The sequence below is a fragment of the Helicoverpa zea genome, chromosome 30 (genome assembly GCF_022581195.2).
Source record: "Helicoverpa zea isolate HzStark_Cry1AcR chromosome 30, ilHelZeax1.1, whole genome shotgun sequence".
In the NCBI taxonomy this organism is placed as follows: Eukaryota; Metazoa; Arthropoda; class Insecta; order Lepidoptera; family Noctuidae; genus Helicoverpa; species Helicoverpa zea.
In genome coordinates this window covers 3641252-3663049 of record NC_061481.1, presented here as the reverse complement: position 1 = coordinate 3663049, position 21798 = coordinate 3641252, and the positions used below count along the sequence as shown (strand labels likewise).

The 21798-nt window shown below is 38.1% G+C and overlaps 2 protein-coding genes across 2 annotated transcripts; both read right to left on the bottom strand.

The window, feature by feature from the left end:
* Positions 1-779: 779 nt before the first annotated feature.
* Positions 780-3640, bottom strand: LOC124644380 (titin-like). The gene is made up of 2 exons (XM_047183692.1): positions 3616-3640; positions 780-2380 (listed from the first exon to the last, which is right to left on the bottom strand). Exons 1-2 carry the CDS (start codon positions 3638-3640, stop codon positions 780-782), a joined length of 1626 nt encoding a protein of 541 aa, XP_047039648.1.
* A 31-nt stretch (positions 3641-3671) lies between these two features.
* Positions 3672-7782, bottom strand: LOC124644545 (PBAN-type neuropeptides). The gene is made up of 6 exons (XM_047183986.1): positions 7683-7782; positions 6526-6623; positions 5911-6008; positions 5192-5333; positions 4454-4560; positions 3672-3883 (listed from the first exon to the last, which is right to left on the bottom strand). The coding sequence occupies exons 1-6, from the start codon at positions 7761-7763 to the stop codon at positions 3825-3827; spliced, it is 585 nt and encodes a 194-aa protein (XP_047039942.1). The 5' UTR covers positions 7764-7782; the 3' UTR covers positions 3672-3824.
* Positions 7783-21798: the final 14016 nt, after the last annotated feature.

The window sequence follows — 21798 nt, the reverse complement described above, 5'->3', positions numbered from 1 at the left end:
GCTTATTTTATTAACAAACAATCACCTTTTGTTTGTAACACGCTTTTATTAGGTCGACCTGTATGTAACTATATAATGGAATCTAAGGTAACTAAAACCATCTTCCAAGGATCGTAGCGTCATGAAAATTGGCAGCTGTGTGTAGTTCTGATGACAATACAATAATATGGAACTATCGAACTAATCTGATGATGGAGCCGGAAGATATGATGAACTGGTTGAGTAATTAGTGATCATACATCCATCCATCCATTCTCCGAGCCTTTTCCCAACCATGTTAGGGGTCGGCTTCCAGTCTAACCGGATGTAGCTTAGTACCGGTGCTTTACAAGAAGCAACTGCCTATCTGGCCTCCTCAACCCACCCGGGCAACCCGATACCCCTTGGTTAGACTGGCGTCAGAGTTTACTGGCTTCTGACTACCTGTAACGACTGCCAAGGATGTTCAATGACAACCGGGACCTACAGATAGTGATCATACACAAAAAATCTATACTAATATTATAAAGCTGAAGAGTTTGTTTGTTTGTTTGAACGCGCTAATCTCAGGAAATACTGTCCGATTTGAAAATTTCTTTCATTGTTAGATAGCCCATTTATCGAGGCTTTACTTTTTATCCCGGTACGGGAAGTAGTTCCCACGGGATGCGGGTGAAACCGCTGGCAGTAGCTAGTAATAAATACCGATACCGATGAATTGAAAACCCCCTTCTTTTTGGGAAGTCGGTTAAAAAAGACAAAAGACTTCCAACAATTTTTACTGAAAATATAACTTAAATCTAAATAAGTATAACTTTCCCGTTAATACTTGAAGGAGGACTTCCTATAGGCTTCAAATTTTCAGGCACCCTATCCGCCTCTGGTATCGGCTCTTGGAAATTATATTTCTCAGCAATTGTCGGCAATTTCGCATAATAATTAGGACTGCTTTGCTTATAATACTCTCTTGTAGGTATCATTGTACCCATTTTAATCTTTTTCGTAGTCTGACCCTTTACAGTGACCTCTGCAATTGTCGTTGCGTTAGGGTCCACTTCACCTTCTTCAAACGATATGCTTTCAGTTTTAGCTTTAGGCTCTATAGTGGTCGTTTCTGGTGATTCATCCGCGTATTCCTCAACTTCTTCATTCGGTGGAGTTTCTATGTCTTCAGCTAGTGGTTCCATTTCTATAGCAAATGTAGCTTTAGTTGGAATAGTCGGTGTTACTTTAAATTTCTGAGCGATTACTGCTGTTGGTACTGTAGGAGCAGTGTCCGCACCATCGCTCTCAAAAGCTTCTTCCTTCTCCGGTGTGACGTAATCTTCGTAGCTGTCATTAGATTTGATTAAATCTACAGCTTCGAATATACCTGGGGCTGGTGAAACTCCCATGTTTTCATTTTCAGCCGCATTTGCAGCTGCGTTTTGAGGCTGCGTTTGTGGGGTTGTTGGTCCCGAAACACGGATTCGTCGTTTCTTTTTCATTGGTTTCTGCGCTGTTAGTCTCTGCCTCTGTTTCTGTAACACCTTCTTCTGTTGTACTAATTTTGGTTCTTGTATATGTGGTATCTGTGGTACTTGTGCTACAGGCTGCCTTTGTATCGGCTTCGCTGGCATCGCGACTTTTTTCACAAACCTCAATTTCTTCATAATTCCTTGCTCTGGTCTGAGGAACTTAACCTTTTTTACTGTATCTGGTGTTACTGGTTGGCCTTGAATATCGAGTCCTGGTACAAATTTATTGTCATGTTCTTCGTAAGTAGTCTCGTATTGTTCTTCTTTAGCTACGTTAACTGGTGTTTCATAGATTGGCAGCTGTGCCGGACTGTCAGCTCCAGTTAGTTTAAAGACGTTCTTCACTTTTTTGACAGGTGGCCGTGGTGGTGGGGGCAGTTTCTGTACCGGTGCAGGCTGTGCTGTGTTTACCATTTGTGCATTGACATTCTGATCTCTTAAAACATCTTGAACATCGGGCTTGCGGTTGAGCAGCTCTTCTTGAAGTTTTTGCTTCACTCTTTCAACGATTTCATCTAAATTCAAGCCTGGTGGTACTATCGGGGATGCAGCAACTAGGGAATGTATCGCAGGTGCACTTTTCAATTTATATCGGTTCTGACTACGAAAAGGCTTCGGTTGTGGGTCTGTCTGAAAATTATAATTCGGTCTTTCTGTAGTGACTTCATAAGACTGAACAATCTGACTTTGTGATTGTCCGTCGTCAGAATATTCAGCTGTTCTGTCTGACTGTTCATCACGGTCGTCTCCGAATTTGTCCTGAACTAAATCTTCGATTTGATCAGCCAAGTTGGAGGGGCCGAATTTTTTTGCTATGCTTCGGAAATCAGCCATGTCAGCTGCGAGAAGAACATAGGTGTTCACCGTAACGAATATGGAGTAACCTGAAAACAATTGAATGGGGCTTGAGTATCATGTTTTTAACATTAGGTCGACCTGTATGTAACTATATAATGGAATCTAAGGTAACTAATTTTACTGTCTTCCAAGGATCGTAGCGTCATGGAAATTGGCAGCTGTATGTAGTTCTGATGACAACACAATAGTATGGTACTGTCGAACTGATCTGATGATGGAGCCGGAAGATATGAACTGGAACTTCATGATGGAACATCGTTTCATAGCTGTGTTTGGACTTGATGGAAAAGTCTTGTAATGATTTTTACGTGCATAATTACAAAAGCGTGTTTTTTTCTTTACTTTTATTTTATTCTAGCTAAAGTGATATGTATAAAATAGTTACTTACATATTAGAGAAAAATATAAGAAATACATATCGCAGCTCGACTCATAAATAGAGGTTACATATTTGATTTTATTTCATCATAAAATATTTTATCGCTCGACAGTCGGAATTCGTTTAAAACTGAACTGTTTTAACCTGATAAGAACTAAATTTTGGTCAGTAGTGCCCGATCTAAATAAATATTTCAAAGAGTACGACCCGCATACTGCAAACTTTTAGTCGGCCGATAGTTTGTTTGGGCTCATAAATCAGTATGAAGATGAAAAGCCGGTATCAGACCGACTTGGATTGGAATCAAGATTTTCTTTAAAAAAAAATATTTGCGAACCATCGGGTCTTCTGTAGGGGGGTATCGGGTTGCCCGGGATACTGGGTTGAGGAGGTCAGATAGGCAGTCGCTTCTTGTAAAGCACTGGTACTCAGCTGAATCCGGTTAGACTGGAAGCCGACCCCAACATGATTGGGAAAAGGCTCGGAGGATGATGATGGGTCTTCTGTAGGGTTAGTCTGCAATGTGCCTATATTATCAAGTCAGGGTTAAGTATACCTACGTACATTGATAAAAATATATTTACCATTTCAGTATCAGAATTGGTTTGCTGCTTTGCGCTTTTATTAGGTCGACCTGTATGTAACTATGTAATGGAATCTAAGGTAACCAATTTAAACATCTTCCAAGCATCGTAGCGTCATGAAAATTGGCAGCTGTATGTAGTTCTGATGACAATACAATAATATGGTACTGTCGAACTGATCTGATGATGGAGCCGGAAGATATGAACTGGAACTTCATGATGGAACATCGTGACATAGAAAAGTCTTGTGTCGTGTTTTCCTAGTATTTTTTAACTATTAATTTATTTATGTACTTACAGGTGTTGAGCTTGTAAAGACCCATTGTATGTAGGTAATAAATGAAATATAAAAAATATATCTTAAGTCCTTTATTTCGACAAAATACTAATTTTTAATATTATTTAATAATACTTATTATACAAAACAGTACATTATTTCGTCCAAAATAACACGTTTTATAAAAATGTTGAGGTTAGACTAGCTTTGCGTCTTGTTTTTGCTCCAAATTATGTTGATCGCGTTTTGTTTGTGCTCCTCACTACCCTGATTTTGTTTGGCATCATATCTGAAAAAAAAAAACATTACAAATTCTCAAATCTTCCCGTCACCAAATTCTTAAGACCAGTCTCTAATCTATGGATTGAATCGAGGAGGTCAGATAGGCAGTCGCTTTTAACAATATTCTGGTAACAGTTAATACTTTTAAACAGGTAATACCTTTTGACAGGTAGTCGACCTCAATCTAGCTGGGAAAAGGCTAGGCAGATGATATTTTGCTTAGGTAGACTTGCCAATAATGATGAATTCAATTAATAAAGTTACTGACTATGCAAGTATTATATTATAGAGAAAATATCGATTTTTTTGTTTGTTTATTTTCCAAATTATATAATCTATACTATTATATATATATATATATATATATATTATAAAGAAGAAAACTTTGTTTGTTTGTTTGTAATAATAAAATGTAATGGATAAACTTAAAAACTACAGGACCGATTTTGAAAATTCTTTACATATACACAAAACATAGGCTATATTTTATCCCGGTACGGGCAGTAGTTCCTTCGGGACGCGGGTGAAATCGCGGGAAAACGTCAAGTATTATGTAGGTTAGTTAATAATCGCTTACCATAAGACAGTTCCCTGCCGAGTCGTGGTGAGAAGTTCATGGTTCTGCCGAGCCTTGGGGAGAAGTACTTTGTCCTGCTGTCAATCTGTTCAGGGTCTTGGCGGTACCTGGAGTAGAAAATATAAATAAATAGAAAGAGCTCTTGGCTAAGTAGCAGCAGCACGATTTGGTTATAAAGATTTCCGCAGTGTTTTGGAAGCCACGTTAAATTGGTAGGTCTTGGTTGTCATTTGAACATGTTTTGGAAGTAGTTACGGGTAGTCAGAAAACAGAAAGGCTGATAATCAGTCTTGCCAAAGGTTGCCAGGGTAACTGAATCCAGAAAGCCAGGTAGGCAGTCGCTCCAAGTAGCACAAAGATACTCAGATGCATCCGGTTATACTGAATGCCGACCTCAACATAGTTTCGAAAAAACTATTCAGATGATGAAAGGTCGGTTACCTGATCGCTGCAATGTCAGCACTACCATTCATCTCCCTACTGATTTATGAGTCCGAACAAACTAAGAGACTACGGGATCATGCGAAACATTTACCGCTACCCTAGTACACAAAGGGCTCCAGAAGGAACATGGTGGGTTTAGATTAGATTAGATTTTTAGGTAGGTTGGGGTAAGATTGTGACACTCCCTCACGCTGCACCCACAGCGAGTCATAATTGATGATTTCCCAAAAAAAAGGCCCGATCAAACTATTTGCTGACTGCACGTTTAGGTACTCTATGGCTATAGATACTTACATTTCCTGGTCAGCGGGAGTGGCAGGCATATCATCGGACAGTCTCCTGCCGAGTCTGGGCGTGAACTCCACGTTCTCAAAGCTCTTGTCATCGTATGCGAGGCTTCTGCCTAACTTGGGGGTGAAGATCACCTTCTTGGTGACTGTGAAAGAATAGGATGAGGTTTATTTTTAAACTCTGATGTAAAAAATCGCGCCCAAAGAAGTCGGTTACAAACCTACAAACATACAAACATACAGGTGAAGCTATTAAAAAGCGTGTAAAAAGAGGTGTTATAGGTGTTACTGCTATGTGTCTGTGGCACAGTAGTTCTTAAACGGATGGACTGATTTGGATGCGGTTGTTTTGGTTGAAAATCGATTAGGCAAGTAAGTTTCATGAAAATTGGCTCATTGGTTTTGGTACAGAGTTTTAGAAACGGAGTTACTATCGCATGGATATTGTTAGTAAGATTTGCTAAGTAAACTAAAATTATAGAGGTAAAGAGAAAAATAATTGTTTGGCATTTTTGGCTTCGAAATGACCAACTGACCAGCATGGAATGGCTGTTGACTGATAAACTACTGAATGAACCGATTAAAAAAATTCTTTCACTGTTGGAAGGCTACACTCTTCCGGAGTAACATAGGCTATATTTTATCCGTGTACCAGTAGAAGTTCCCACGGGACGCGGATGAAACCGAAAGAGACAGCTAGGTACTAGTTATATAATTCCTCACCCCTGGTTTCAGGTTCATCAGCTTGCATCTCATAAGGTAGTTGGTCGTAATAGTATTTCAAAGCGTCGGCGGCTTCGAGTAATTTGAAGAATGCTTGTCTGAAAACGTAACATGTAATAACTACAGTATTTAGGCCTCCATACTCAAACTCAAACTCAAAAACGTTTATTCAAATTAGGCTGATAAATCAGCACTTTTCGAACGTCAAAAACAAAAGACAGCCCCCAAAACGCCCGGCCTTCACCACTTCCTGTGTGTTTTTTGCTGGGAAAATGAATATGACATGAACCGTGATTGTAAGACAGTTAAAATTTTCTATCGATCATCAATTTTATTGTAGTAACCATCCAAAAACGAGTTCCTTCATGTTTAAGATGGTACGGTAAATTAGCGGGGCCAGGTAATCATTTTTGGCAGACGTCACGGGTAGTCAGAGATCAGAAATTTTGACAACTTGACTTTCCAACTGATATCATGTTGCGTAAGTGATTAGTTTGAGGAGGTCTTAGGACATCGCTCCTTGTGACATAGTGGTATTCCGATCAGGAAGCTGACCCCAACATAGTTGGGCAACGCCTAGGCAGATGATGAAGCTTAATATCCACCATTTCATACCTGTTATCTTCGGTAGATATCCTGAGCGAGCGCTTGCCTAGCCGGGGACCGAACCAAAGACCTAGTCGGTCGCTGTGAGCTCCACTCGCTGCGCCATCCTGTGAATATTTACATGTTAAGGATACAGTCATAATAGATTATTGGGGAGAGGGAGGCAGATTTATCTATTTACTATTATTACTACCACCTGTAGGTATAACATACAGAATGCTTAAAGAATTGATTATCTTGATGCTTCTAACATTATAAAGATGAATAGTTCGTTTGGAATGCGCTTATATCTGAACCGATTTGTTTTTTTTCAGTGTTGGCCCATCTATAAAGGAAGGCCGTACCGTATTTTATCCTTGTGGGCGGAAGTGGTTCCCTTGAGAGGAGGGTAAAATCGCCGGAGGAAGCTAGTTGTGACATAATATTGAAACGTTAGTCATGTGGACGAATCTATTTCTCAAAATACTGAATTCTGAATACAAAATACTAAATAGATTTTAGTAAAACTTTACAGTAATAATTTTATGACCACGTTTCTATCAATATGTGGGAAGCAGGTCCTTTGGGAAAAGTTACTATTTACGAATATTTTAAGGAGGAAACATTCGTTTGTTTTTCACTCAATGCTACAAACAGCAGAACCGAATACACTATCCCCGGGTGACGTAGGCTATATTTTACCCGGGTATGAGAAAAAGTCGTGGTGGCCTAGTGGATAAAGGACCAATCTCTCAAGTATGAGGGCGCGGGTTCGATCCCAGGTCAGGCAAGTACCAATGCAACTTTTCTAAGTCTGTATGTACTTTCTAAGTATATCTTAGACACCATTGGCTGTGTTTCGGATGGCACGTTAAACTGTAGGTCCCGGCTGTCATTGAACATCCTTGGCAGTCGTTACGGGTAGTCAGAAGCCAGTAAGTCTGACACCAGTCTAACCAAGGGGTATCGGGTTGCCCGGGTAACTGGGTTGAGGGGGTCAGATAGGCAGTCGCTTCTTGTAAAGCACTGGTACTCAGCTGAATCCGGTTAGACTGGAAGCCGACCCCAACATGATTGGGAAAAAGGCTCGGAGGATGGATGAGAAGAAGTTCCCTTAAGATGTGGGTAAAACTTTAGGAAAACTAATATTTTACAAATATTAAACTTAACACATTTCTAAAGCTTACCTTAACATCATTGTTATTCCCTAAAACACTGCTCGTAGTGAATACAGCGAGAAAAACAAACAACTGAGTTTGATTGAACATCTTGGAATGAACGATGGAATTCGAATGATACTCCTGTTTCGCTGAGAAACCCTTATATAGCTACCCGAATGGAAATCTTATGTAAATCAGGGAGGATTGTGGGGAAAAACGGTAGCTTTCTATTCATATTAAAGGTCTATTTTTAATGGTTTTCGGATTTTACGTGTTAATTTGTAATGTGAAGCAGGAATCCCCTGTGTGAAACCTGATTTGTGAGGCGTAGGGTTGTTAATTTTTAAACAGTTTAATGAATGAATGTCATATTATTTTAACTAAAATTGAGATTTAATAAAGGCCTAAAATGATGCAAACTTGCTAACTTCAGATCATCATCATCTCCCGAGCCTTTTCTTAACTGTGTTGGGGTCGGCTTCCAGTCTAACCGGCTGCAGCTGAGTACCAGAGCTTTACAAGAAGCGACTGCCTATCTGACCTCCTCAACCTAGTTACTTGCTAATTTCAGATATACATCCCATATGGTGTACATGCTATTATGTAAGTATATCTTATTACTTTAATATGTTTAGTTTTCGTCTGTAGCCTCCCCCTGCGTCTACTCGCACCTAGATAAAATTATCCTGTGGTCTTCTTCGATAAATCTGCTAGGTATATTTACTAACAGCGAAATATTTTATCAAGCCGGATCATTAGAACCTGAGATAGCGTATTCAAACAAATAGAATATATTTCGAAAAAAAAGAATAGAAGAAGAATTATTAGTAGGTATAGATTAAAACATGCGTGAGACTCAAATGGTCTTACTACGAAAACTTAAACATCTGTCGAACACTTGTCTAAAAAAGTGTGGCTGCAAAATTGACCTTATTTCAACGTCATAATCTGTCATTTTTTTAGACAAGTGTTAAAATGGCGTTTAAAAGTGTTTGTGGTAAGTAAGACGGAAAAGTCCTCTTTAAGACGTCACTATAAAATGACCTTCAAAATAGCATATTTAAGGAAACCCCCTTGCTACTGACAACCCTAGCATTATTATGATCCAGTTAACATACGCCCGTTTAAGGTTTTCTTTTATTTTGCAATCCAGTTGCGTAAATAATTTTAATGATATTGTTCATTACGTAATTATTTTATAATAATTTATATTATGTCTTTATTTCTTGCGGTTATTTTCCGAACTTAAAGAGTGTGTAGAAGGTTTATCTTTTGAACGGGACCACCGATTTTTATAATTCTTTCACTAATGGAGATGTTCTTTTTTCGGATTCACCCACGTCCTGGACCACTTTTCCAAACCGAATTTTCTCAAATTTTGTACAGTTTGTTACAGTTCGCTAGACCTAGTACCTAGACAAGACATATGTACATTTGTGGAAGTCACAGTGCTGCAAATCTCGCCTTCAGAATCACTTAAATACAGTCGAGTGAAGGAATTTTATATAGAAGACACCATTTCAGGAAAACTTATTTAAAATATCAGATATAAAATAGATAGAAATATTGGGTATTTCTAGAAAGTTTATGTAGGCACCTAGTGGACTATCATGCTAGCAGTTTGGTAGCCACAGAGTCCAGGGTTAAAGTCCTAAGATCGATCAAGCTAGTTAGGTTTTACCGTCTGGAAATTCTCTGTTACTTTTTCAAGTCAATTTATAACCAAGCAACAATGCAGTTGAACAAGATTGCACTCGGTTGTGGCGAAAATAGCCTAGGCATATACATAGATTGGGTTTCCACGGAATAAAGTTCAAGTTATTGCACCTACTCTTTTTAGGTAAAAAATTGCTGTCGCCCGCGGTTTCGGAAAATTCGCGCTCCAGGATAAAATTCTGGATAAATGTATCTAACGGTGAACGATTTTTAAAGTAAGTCGAGTACTTAGTTCCTGAAATAAGCGAGTTCAATAAAACAGACTATTCGGCTTCATTATATTATGTAGACATTTTACTTTACTTATTCTTTATTGCACACTAAACAGTAAATACATACGAGATACAGACAGTTATGTACAACGGCGAGCTTAACCCAGAATTGGGTTCTCTTACAGCCAACCTTAAAGCGATAGAGATATTCGATAGAGGTAGGGTCAATTATATGTGCACAACAAATATGAAATACTAAACAAATATTAAATAACAATAAACTAATCATATGTATGTAATAGAGCTACACAATATATAAACATAATACATATAGAATATAATATATCTTCTATACATATAATAAATCTGTAAAAAAATTGTGTCTGTACATTCAATATATGAAAAAAGTAATAATTGGGTGGGGTTTAGAAACAGTAATGGAGCACAAATCCAAAAAAAAAATTCTGTCTGTTTGTCTGTATGTCTGTATGTCTGTTTGTTTGTACACGCTAATCTTCCGAACTACTGAACGGATTTCAATTTTTTTTTCTTTGTTGTATCAGTATTAGGCCTGGTCAACATATAGGCTATAATTTATCTTCGAAACTTGACCTGATGCAGAACTCCAACAGACCAACAAAACTATAAGAGATACAAATATGGTGCGGTGGCAAAAATTGTTTCATTTGATGAGCATTTTCAGCTGAGATAATAAATTTTAAGATCTGGAACACCTGATGTGGAACCCCAAGAGCCCAGCTTCTCTGTACCATATACAGGTATGACGTTTTAGCAAAAGTTGTTCAATTTGATAAGCACTTTCTATTGACTTATACAAATTGAAGATCTAAAACACCTGATGTGGAACTCCAGGGGCCCAGCTAGACTATAGCATATAGAGGTATGACGTTTTAGCAAAAGTTGTTCAATCTGATAAGCACTCTCTGTTGACTGGTAAAAATTGAAGATCTGGAACACCTGATGTGGAACTTCAAGAGCAATACTACACTTGAAATGTATAGAAATGAATGTTATGAAATAGGTATGGTGAATCAAAAAAAGTAATTTGTCCGTCTTTTAGATAACCCTAAAATAATGGACACGCATTTTTCTTTTCTCTCTCTCACAAACAAATAATAACGAAGATACAACAACGCTTGAATTTCGTATTAAGTCACTGCTTAGTACAAATTTTACATACCTAGACGTGGCGTCAAGAGCCCCCACTCTCTAACTTTGTTGCGTTATATCTCATTATCATTTTGAATGTCTCTTCCAGACCTCGGGACTACAGAGTTCCGAATTTTTGGGAGGCAAACGTGGGGCCGAAGCCAACACGCTGAAACCCTTTTGCGATAACTTTAATGAGATGGTACAAAAAACCGACGATTATCCCTTTATACACTATAGAAATGAACCCAAGGACAATCCCCGGTGGACGTCGTTAAAAAAAAGACATACCCCGGTTCTGTGCTAAACTATTGCTAACTATGGAGGAAAACTACTTGGGCTATTGTGATGGGATGTTAGTGGATGACAATGTATTAGGTACATGTAAAAACGGCAGGTGGAGACTCGCCACCTCACTTACTGGGCCCCCGGGAACCAGTCACTGAATAGCAACAAGGGGGCAACAGGGACATGAGCGGCTGAAGGGTGAGGATACCTCGGCGGACTTTAAACGCAGATTACGCGCTCTCTGTGCTTACCATGAGGCACCTTCCCTCCGAGCAGGGCTACTAATCCTGCTCTAGCGACTCCACTCTGGACGGCCAAGCCAAGCCAGAGGCGTAAGACCTACCCCCGTCATGGTTCACTCCGATCGGCCGGAGATGGGGGACAGTATACACTCCCTGGAGAACTCAGTATATATAGCCCCGCGGGGTTGCTACTCCCCGTCATCAGCCTCAGATATCCTGCGGTGCCTATATCTCATTATTATTGTCGTTATTATCTCAAGAGCCTTTGTCCCAATTATGTTAGGGTCGACTTCCAGTCACAATGCAACTGAGTACCAGTGTTTTACAAGGAGCGACTGCCTATCTGACCTCCACAACCCGGTTACCCGCTCAACCCAACACCTCTTGGTAAGACTTACTGGCTTCTGACTACCCATAACGACTGCCAAGAATGTTCAATGACAGTCGGAACCTACAGTTTAACATCCCCTCCAAATAACAGTCATTGGTATCCAAAATATACGTAGAAAGTACATACGAACTTAGAAAAGTTGCATTGGCAGGCACTTGCCAGACCTGGAATCAAAGACGCACGCTCATACTTGAGAGATTGGTTCTCTACCCACTTAACCACCACGAATTCCACTAAGTCACCACGACTTTGTCATCTATTTAATGTTTTTTTACGTAATAATACGTGTAATATTTTTGCCACACACAACTTAAATGCGGACTAATTAGAATCACTACTTTTATCCTTATGGTCACGTCTATTGCGACTATTCAGATCTTTGATTTTGCTGACCCCGTAGTCGCTGGCATAAGGGACAGGATCCGCGTACGAAGTCGCGGGCAGAAGCTAGTATATAATATAATATACATATACAAGCTGTTGATTTGCATTTGTGCCATAGTTCAGGAGGAGGACATACAATACGTATATAATCGATTGGAATTACAGTAGATGGGAAATAACTAATATGCACTGCTTTTTTTGTCATTGTAATGTCGTGGTATTTCAGAAGTAATCCAATTTTATGAATGAAATTTATGAGTGATCGTTGCGTATGCTTTGTGTTTGCGTTTGTGTGAGGGCGCAGCACGGTTTTAACGCCAGTAACATACGCGCCAAGTTTAAATAAGGCTAGATGACATTTACGGAATGCCGAAAAAAAATTACGTACCAATTTTTTTATTGATTTGGGTCGAGAATCATTAGCATAATTGCCTCCTTGAATATGGCACGGATGCAAATCAACGGCTTGTATAAGAATAGAAATATCATCTTGATAAATAGTATTCCTTTACTCGTCTCTTAAATGCATCCAACGATTGGCTTTCGCGTATCGAGTGTGAAAGGGAATTCCACAGTCTCACAGCTCGAACAGTGAACGATCCATCGTAGCGGCTCGTAGTGTGGGAAGGGACACGAAGGAGAAGAGATGAGGAAGTACGACAAGGTTTGTTTACTACATAAGTATGAACATACTTTTGTTAGTTGTGCACTTACTTATGTAGTAACAAATAAATATTAATCAGCTTGGCTTCCAAAACCTCGTTCTCGTCGATAACCTTAGGCACAAGCCGTCTTACCACAAAAAACTTTTAAACTTCAGTTTAACACTTGTCTAAAAAAAAATCAGATTATGACGTAGAAATCGTAGGTCCATTTTGCAGCCATTATTCATTTTACATTTTTAAAATGAACTGAAGTAGATCCCTCAGCACGCAGTGCTTATTCACTAGTTCACAATATATTGTTCTAAAAACATAGGACGCAAATGAATGAGACGTTATCCTTGGGGAAATAATCGAACTACTAATTCAAATTGCATTTCTATCTTAGCTTATCTAAGAATATCGATTTAATACGTGTGTGGTCTATTATGCATCTGCACGGGTTGATAAAGCTATAGTGAACCTTTTTATGTCGTCTCCATCATCAGTTTAACTCTAAAACATCATTATTTTACATATACACCCTGGTATATGAGAGGCCTACGACGGAACACGGCGGTTTTTAGTCAGTAAGAGTGTGACACTCCCTCACCGCTGCTAACCCACAGCGGGAGGAGTGATTTGATGATTTTTTGGCGACGTTAAAAAAAAGATTCCATTACATAGTAACATACAGGCGAAAAAAGCGTGTTAAAAACAATACTAGGTGTACCAAATCTCCCAATTCTCTTCCCAGTATTAAAGTATTAGTAGCAAATTGATATAAATCTCATTCCGTGACGGCAATTAGACTCGAAGCGAACTGTCACTCCCGCCTACACGTACAGTTGTCGTTACTCATTCATTTCATTCATTCAGTCGTTCTTTTTGTAGAAAAACTGCAGTTTTTACTGGAAATAGACGCTTTTTGGTTTAGGTTTTATTGATAAAGTTGAGAAAATGTTTATGTTTTTAATTGATTTGCCTTTTAGATGTTTTCATAGGTTGCAGCTGAATTTTGAAGTACGTGCGTACCTGGACAAAATAAGGCTGCGTCCTTTTTCAGGCTCTATTTTACCCGGGCACCGAATATCATTGGAATCGGTTCAGTAGTTTTGTCTTGAAAGCTTGAGCTACAGAAAGTTACTTTTACAGACAGTTAGTTAAGTTTTTTGAAGCGTTTCTTGCGTTGCAACGCAAGAAACGCTGGTTGATGCCACGCTGGTTGGTTGGTGGAGAGGTTCCTCACAACGCGTTGTGAGGAACCTACATACATATTTCCAGCACTTAGATAAAAGTATGTAACAAATGATAGCACTCACACATATGTAATATTATTTGATTTATAACATGTTTGGACTTTAAAAGAGACTATGACCCTTGAGTTTGTTTCGGCATTTCTTCTCAGGGATCAGTCATTAGGAAATGCCGACCTCAGAGTTCTTAAAAATGACGCGTAAAAGTGATTTAATGTCCAACTTGCAAAATAAACGATTTCATTTCATTTCATCCATTCCATTCCTTCCATTTCCATTTAAGCAATAGAGGGTCTACACAGGCTCTGTGCTTAGGGCCTCGGATACTCTTAATCCGCCACTGCTTCTCAGGGATCAGTCATTAGGAAATGACGACCTCAGCGTTCTTAAAAATGACGCGTAAAAGTGATTTAATGTCCAACTTGCAAAATAAAGGATTTCATTTCATTTCATAGCTACCGACTAGTACATAGCCACATCAAAATTTTTTCAGTAAAATGAATTAGAGTAACAAACATACTCGTGTAGTAGGAATAATAACATCGTGTATTGAGTTGCCCGGGTAACTGGGTTGAGGAGGTCAGATAGGCAGTAGCTCCTTGTAGCACACTGGTACTCAGCTACATCCGGTTAGAATGGAAGCCGACCCCAACATAGTTGGGAAAAAGTTAGACAGATTATGAACATCCTGTTCTCAATATTAAGTTATAAGACTGTAAAGTGATGTTTTTAGGTATACATACATAATACAAGTATTTTTCCGTTAATTCGTTCATTCAATCTTTGGGACCATTTGTCTCAATCAACGACAGATTAAGACCAACGAATTCAGCGATAAACATAAATTAATTAGTTTTCGTCCAAAATAATTTAATTATAAATACGTTTAATTTGAGTTTAGGTCCCTGTTATTTGTATTATATCTACTTGTGGATAATTAAACTATGAGGGTGCCATTTAAAAACCACTAGGCTTCAAAAACCATGCTAATATCTGTTTATACCATTTGTAGACTAATGGACACACTCAGACATTTATGGCCTTACTACAAAAACTTAAACGCCTGTTTTACACTAGTCTAAAAAAATTTTGGCTGCAAAATGAACCATAATGTCAACGTCATAATTTGACATTTTTTTAGACAAGGCTTAAACTGACGTTTAAAAGTTTTTGTGGTAAGACGGTTAATGGTTACTTAAGCCGTTCCTTAGTGCAGAATTTCTATGAAAATCTGTCACTAAGGAGTGACTTAAGTAATCATTAAATGTCTCTCAGTGCGGGGGTAAGAGCCTCCGCATTTTTAGGCGGTCGATACTTTGTTTGGACTTAAGCATAAATCAGTATGAATATGAATGGTAGTAGTGCTTACACACATTTCGAAGATCAGGAATTTTAGCCGGTATTAGACCGATTGAATTGGTTGGACGCAAGACTTTCTTTAAAAAAATTGCCAACCGTCGGGTACTTAACTGTCGGCCAAAATTTACTCTGCAGTTTATGGGTGTTCTAAAAGCAAACTGTCCAAGTATAGGTGACCATCTTGTCAAAACGAGTTCCTAAGTGCTTCAGAACCTCTCATCAATATGAATAGCTCAAACATATGGCAGCTGCAATACATATACCATTACGCAGTCTCCAACTTGTGCAAACTAGTAAAAAAAAAATTATTTATTAATTTATTTATTCAACCGTATCACTAACATTACAGATATAATCCAATGCGTTAGTGAGGCACTTTTCTTACAAAATTAAACACATTCAGGTAACAAAAAAGAAAAAAGAAACACAAGATACACATTTACACCAAATAACATTAAAAATTATAACAATAAAATAATGAATTTAAACAATAAAAACAAAAGTACTATAAGACTAATCTAGGTAACATAATGTTAATAAATTTATCTTTGCGAGTTCACTGAACTGGCAAGAAAAAATGTCAATATTTTTCTGGATTTCGCTGGCTTCGCTGGCTGGCACCTTCAACTGGTTGTACCCGACCATACCCAGCACAAACAATGTGGGGTACATTAGCGGGTACAGCGGATACACCCCGTACAGCCTCCAGTACAAGTGGCGCGTGAACTTTTTCTGCACGCGCTCCACCATGACAGAGTACTTGGCTTCGTGTGGAGCCCATATGACACCACCATACTCCAAGTGACTCCTAACTAATGCGTCGTATAATACCCTTACTGTTGTTATATTCGTAAAGCCCTGCGACTGCCTAAGTAGAAAGCCTAGGTTTCTGTACGCCTTCTTACATATATTAATAATATGCTCGCGAAATGTGAGCTCTGGAGTGAGATGAACCCCCAAATCCCGCACCTGTGTCACTCGTGTCATGGGTGTTGTTTCAAAATCCTATGATGTCAGCTATTTGCAGGCCAAAATTTATCCAGCTGTTTCAGCGAGAAGTAGTATAAAAACGTACAAGCTTATATTAGCAGGAGCTTTTGTAATATCAGTAGTTACTTAAATTCTATTTGAATTACTGTAAAAATAAAAACAAAATCAAGAGCACATTTTATTATTACGGTTTTATCTACATTCATAACTACATACATTCATTCTACTTTATTTTATAATTTCCAGTACAGTAAAAAAATCCTGGGTTTTACCCCAACAAGCCTCAAGAACCATATTGTACAGTGGAGCGTCAGTGACCGCTACTGACTCTATATTCCCAATATTTTATATCGGATGTGTCGTTCACAATCACATTAAATGAAATGCGTTAATATACTGGGCAATATATGTCGATTAACACAAAGAAAAAAGAAAAAAACGTAAAAATAAAAAAAAGAATTTTTCAAACAAAGTAAATAGAATAAAAATGTGCGAAAATTAGAACACCATATAGAAGTCAGTCATTACAAACAACTGAAATTCTCCCTTGAAAACTGACAGCTGTCAACTGATCAAAACATTTGATACTCCTCACTTTATCTCTGCTTTACACATGATGTTGTAAATTATAAAAACGAAAAATGACTCCTGTGGCCAAACCACTGAATGGATTAAGTTATTTTTTTTACAATTCGCCATAGAATATCATAAAGTATATGCGATAGGATTTCATGTGATTGTGAACGACACACCCTGTATATCTGTATGCCTGATCTCTTTCCGGTCGTATCAGATTGCCGTCCCATCTATGAGAGTGAAGGAATAGTGAGTGCACTTGTGTCTGCGCAAATGCTCGTGCACTATAATATGCCCTGCGCAGCTGGCTAATCTCCTTAAATGAGAACAGCCGCCGTGGCCGAAATCGGCCGTGGACGCCATTATGAGTAAATCTGTAAACTACTGTTGTGCTTACTAGAGATAGAATTTTTAGCCCCATACATATTTTTTTTTGTCTGCAATGGATCGCCAAAAACTGTTTCATATAAATAACAAACGAATTCAGAAAAACACTGCAACTCTCTCGGCTCTTTATCCGACCTAGTACTCAGCTAAGAACCCTGACTCACCACTATACCTACACATTTAAAATCAATCCACAATAATTCTTCTATAAAATATCTCCAAAGGTTTCGGTGGTTTTTTCACCTTCTTATAAACAACATGTTCCTTTTGCCTCAAAGGCTTTTTAGCGTCCACATCTTCCGACGTGTCGCTGGCCACAAATGGTGTCGACGAAATAGGTTTAAGCTCAGGCAGTTTAAATTTATCCTCCTTTTTTCGTTTGTCAAATATCGATATCGGAGTTATAGGCTTATTTGAATTATCTACATATTCGTAAAGGTCTGAGTACTCATCTTTCTCTCGTACATGCTCCATCTCGTATAATAGTTCTTGCTTTAGTAACTCGATTCTTGTTTCTATCGGCGCTGGCTTTTCGGTGGTCGTTGCTTTTGTGATGTGCTTATGGAAGGCTGGAATTTTAGAAACGATATTATACATCGTAAGCAATATTTAAATCTGCCTTTCTATCGTGATCTCACACACACACAGTCGCATTAGAAAGAGTCCCTCAGGATGTGGGTGAAACTGAGGTGAATAAAATCATGATGAATGTAGCATGTGAAAAGATGAAGAGTTATGGGACCACCAAAGACGAAGATGGATCGTGTGAAAGTCGATATGGTAAGAAAGAATGTTATTTGTGCGATCACGGCAGATGAGAAGAACATGAAAGAAGAAGACATGCTGCGCCGACCACAAATACAATAGGGATACAGCCTAATTTTATTTTTGGTCCGCACTGGGAAGTTAACTTTTTTAATTTGATATACCCGGTCAAAAGCGCAGGAGCAGGCCAAAACGGTGGTTGAGTGTCGGTGGTGAAGACATGAAAATCTGCGAACTGGAAGAAGAAGATGTCCAGGATAGAGCGAAGTGGAACAAGAAGATACGGAAAGCGGACCCCGCCACAAGACGGAATAAACGCTAAGAAGAAGAAGAAGACTGGGAAGTTATGTTAAGCATACAATGTTATACTTACAAATTATGGAAAACAATACTATGACCCAAAGCATCATGCTTTTTTGCTTTTCTTACTTTTTTTGCTTATATTTGAATAAATATCGTTTTTGAAAGTTAAAACGTTACATTTTATTACGACTTATACCTAAAACGCTTAAATAAATAAAAAGTTTAAGGTGATTATTTTAAAAGAAATTATTTTAACTATCCTTATTTGGAATGAGTATGTAACAATTCTAATTTGCACGTGCCCTAACAAAATAATTATTTTTCAAAACAACGAAGATTGAATTACTTCGAGCGTTAATCAAAACATTTCAATTTTTAATTTTGATTGTTAAATCAGAAAATATTACTTCAACAGTGGAGCCATATTAGCTCACTGATCTAAAGTAAATGAACCTTTTTATTTTTTTAGGCATGAGACTAATCAATCACCTAAAACTACAAAAAAAAATAATAATTAGTTTCATAAACATAGAACAGAGATAAGTCAGTCTTTTCATCGCTCCATAAGTCGATGTCAAAATAAACACAGCAAAAATTCTGACATGAAAACACTCATTTTGGTCAACCTGACTTAGTTAAAATCTTTCAGTGTAAACTTCCAATCAACACCAATAAATAAGACACCACACACAAAGAAGGATTTCCTCTATGATGAAAGCAGCTTTGGACATGCATAATTATAAAGAAGAGTTCTTGTCAATACGAATAAAATAAGCCCAAATACGAGGTAGCTGCTATAAGCCGTTGAGGAGTTCTCTCAACTCTATCATCTGGTCAGATCTGTGCTGCAACCTGCATTAATTTTAACGTCGTCAAAGATGCTCATACATGACAAGTTTCATTTGTATTTTTACTTCAACTTTTGCGTATTACCCTAGGATTGTCAAGGTTTCCATCATCAGAACTTCTGGCTTCTGGCTAGTTTATGGCAGAATAGTGTAAACATAAGTTTTCGAAACACCCTTTGTGGTGCATGAAATGTCAAGCATGCGATATAGCGATTGATCTCTCCCCGATCGTGGTGGATTGCCGTCCCTAGGGAGTGGTGAGTGAGTATGAGATTCAGGGGATAGAGAATAGAAAGTGCAGACGTAATTCTTAGTGTATTTTTATTTACACTTGTGCAGTTCGCTGCAAATAACTTTGCATTTCTTATTTGACGACTCACACATGCGCAATTGCTTTAAAAAAATCTCTGAAGCGCTTAGAATCATAAAATTTCCGTTGCTGAACGTGCATTTAATAATAACGAAATATCTTTATTTAAAAACGCCTCAGAGATTTTAATTAAATTAATTTTTTAACGACTGTTTTACATAACTTTTCTTTTTCTCAGTTATCAGTAAAAAATAAAAATAAACTAGGTTTTCTCATCTCAAAGAATAAAAAATTGGAAATGAGAAAAGTAACATATCAAGTAGTTTTTGTTTATTTATCATTTTAAAGGTTTTTTTTTTATACAGTAATCGTTTTTATACAAGTTTCGGGTTTTTTAGAATAAATATAATTTTTAACATGATAGGAAATTGTTTGGGTGTTGTTATAATTTTAGGTAAGAATAAATTATTTTTAACCGACTTAAAAAAAGGAAGATGTAGATGCGCTTAGATAGATAGAAAGCGGTACTTGTAGAGTTTTTTAATCATTAAGTATCTTTTCAGTAGTTTTAATGAAGTTTATTTGTTTTTTTTTGCTAATCTCGATGACCTAAGAATTTTATCTGGAACTTTAGAAACATCTTTAAACGATTAAGCAGATTTTGGTAAAAAAAAATCTAAAAACCATAGTTGTAACACTCGCTTACATTAAAAAAAACCCCTAACCAAATCGGTTCATCTCTGTAAAAGGAATACTGTAATATATACCTTCCAGCATTAACAACCATACCAGTAACACCAGTAGAAATCGAAAAAAGAATCGAAGGCCTCAAACAGGAGATCTTACACAAAATAGAAGATGACAGAAAAGAGGCGGCAAAAGAAACTACCACAACAGCACAGACTAAAAAACATCATCCTGATTACTACGACTACATGGTTCCACAAGAAGATAACGGACTAATAAAACCAATAATACATCATGAGCACAAAAAAAAACATCATAAACATAAGACGGTTACGTCAAATTTAACAGCTACAGTTACGTCAAATTTGACAGCTACGACACCAATGATTAAAAAAATAAAACAAGTGAAGAAGATCCACAATTTGACGGAAAGAATTATGCCTAAAAATTCAAGTAAGGTGACGCCAGCTAAAAATTTTTTTAGAAGATTTTATTTAGATGAGGAAGAAAGGAATAAACCACAGAAATGGACGCATTGCATAGATTTGATTACTCCGCGTTTGAAAGGGTTTAAAGATGATTGGAAGCTAAAATTAGTTAGTAGCAATGACCCGGATATAAAACGGTAAGTTCTCCTTGCCATCTCCCGAGCCTTTTCCCAATTATGTCGGGGTCGGCTTCCAGTCTAACCGGATTGAGCTGAGTACCAGCGCTTTACAAGGAGCGACTGCCTATCTGACCTCCTCAACCCAGTTACCCGGGCAACCCGATATCCCTTGGTTAGACTGGCGTCAGACTAACTGGCTTCTGACTACCCGATACGGTAAGTTCTCCTTGCAATAATAATAATAGCGTACTAGTTTACTATCGGCCACGGCAGCTGTTCTCATATAAGGAGATCAGCCAGCTGCACAGGACATATTACAGTGCACAAGCATTTGCACAGACACAGGTGCACTCACTATTCCTACACTCTCACTGCCCAATGGGACGGCAATCCGACACGACCGGAGAGAGATCAGGCGCAGGATCGAAATTTACTTCCTCTCCGATGGACGGGTGTATCAATCACCAACTCCCAGACTACGGGCTGCTTTGTGAAAGTTTCTAAAACTCACAAAGCGATTTTGACCCAGCCCGAGAATCAAATCTGAGGCCTCGTGCACAGAGAGATGTCAGCAACCCCAGCCCCCCAACAGGGCCAAGGTCTGCCGGGGCTGCGGGATTGTTCGTAAGAGTTACCGCGGCCCTGGTACATAAAAGGCCTACGACGGAACACGACGGTTTTTAGTCAGTAAGAGTCTGTCACTCCCTCACCACTGCTAACCCACAGCCGGAGGAGTCATTTGATGATTTTTGAGGTTGTTAAAAAAAAAGCAGTTGATGATAAGTATAGAGATCAAACAATTACTTGCTTTATCTTGCAGATTGTCGCATTTGCTAAGCTTAAACACCTCAGACTATACGAAAGAAGAGATTGTATCAGTTTTATACCAAATAAGTAACATCCATTTGAGAATATTTCAATGGGATTATACCGCCCTCACAACTATATTTAATGTCATTATACCAGGTAAGCAATTTATGCCCAAGTTGACCTGTATGTAACTACATATGT

What these genes read in the sequence shown, in the direction of transcription:
- LOC124644380 (XM_047183692.1), bottom strand. Translation starts at nt 3,640, where the DNA reads ATGGGTCTTTACAAGCTCAACACCT. An exon ending in TCTTTACAAGCTCAACACCT is followed by an intron (nt 2,381 to 3,615) that starts GTAAGTACATAA and finishes AATTGTTTTCAG; the next exon opens with GTTACTCCATATTCGTTACG.
- LOC124644545 (XM_047183986.1), bottom strand. Translation starts at nt 7,763, where the DNA reads ATGTTCAATCAAACTCAGTTGTTTGTTTTTCTCGCTGTATTCACTACG. An exon ending in GGAATAACAATGATGTTAAG is followed by an intron (nt 6,624 to 7,682) that starts GTAAGCTTTAGA and finishes AAATATTCACAG; the next exon opens with GATGGCGCAGCGAGTGGAGC. An exon ending in ACTCCCGCTGACCAGGAAAT is followed by an intron (nt 4,561 to 5,191) that starts GTAAGTATCTAT and finishes TTTCTACTCCAG; the next exon opens with GTACCGCCAAGACCCTGAAC.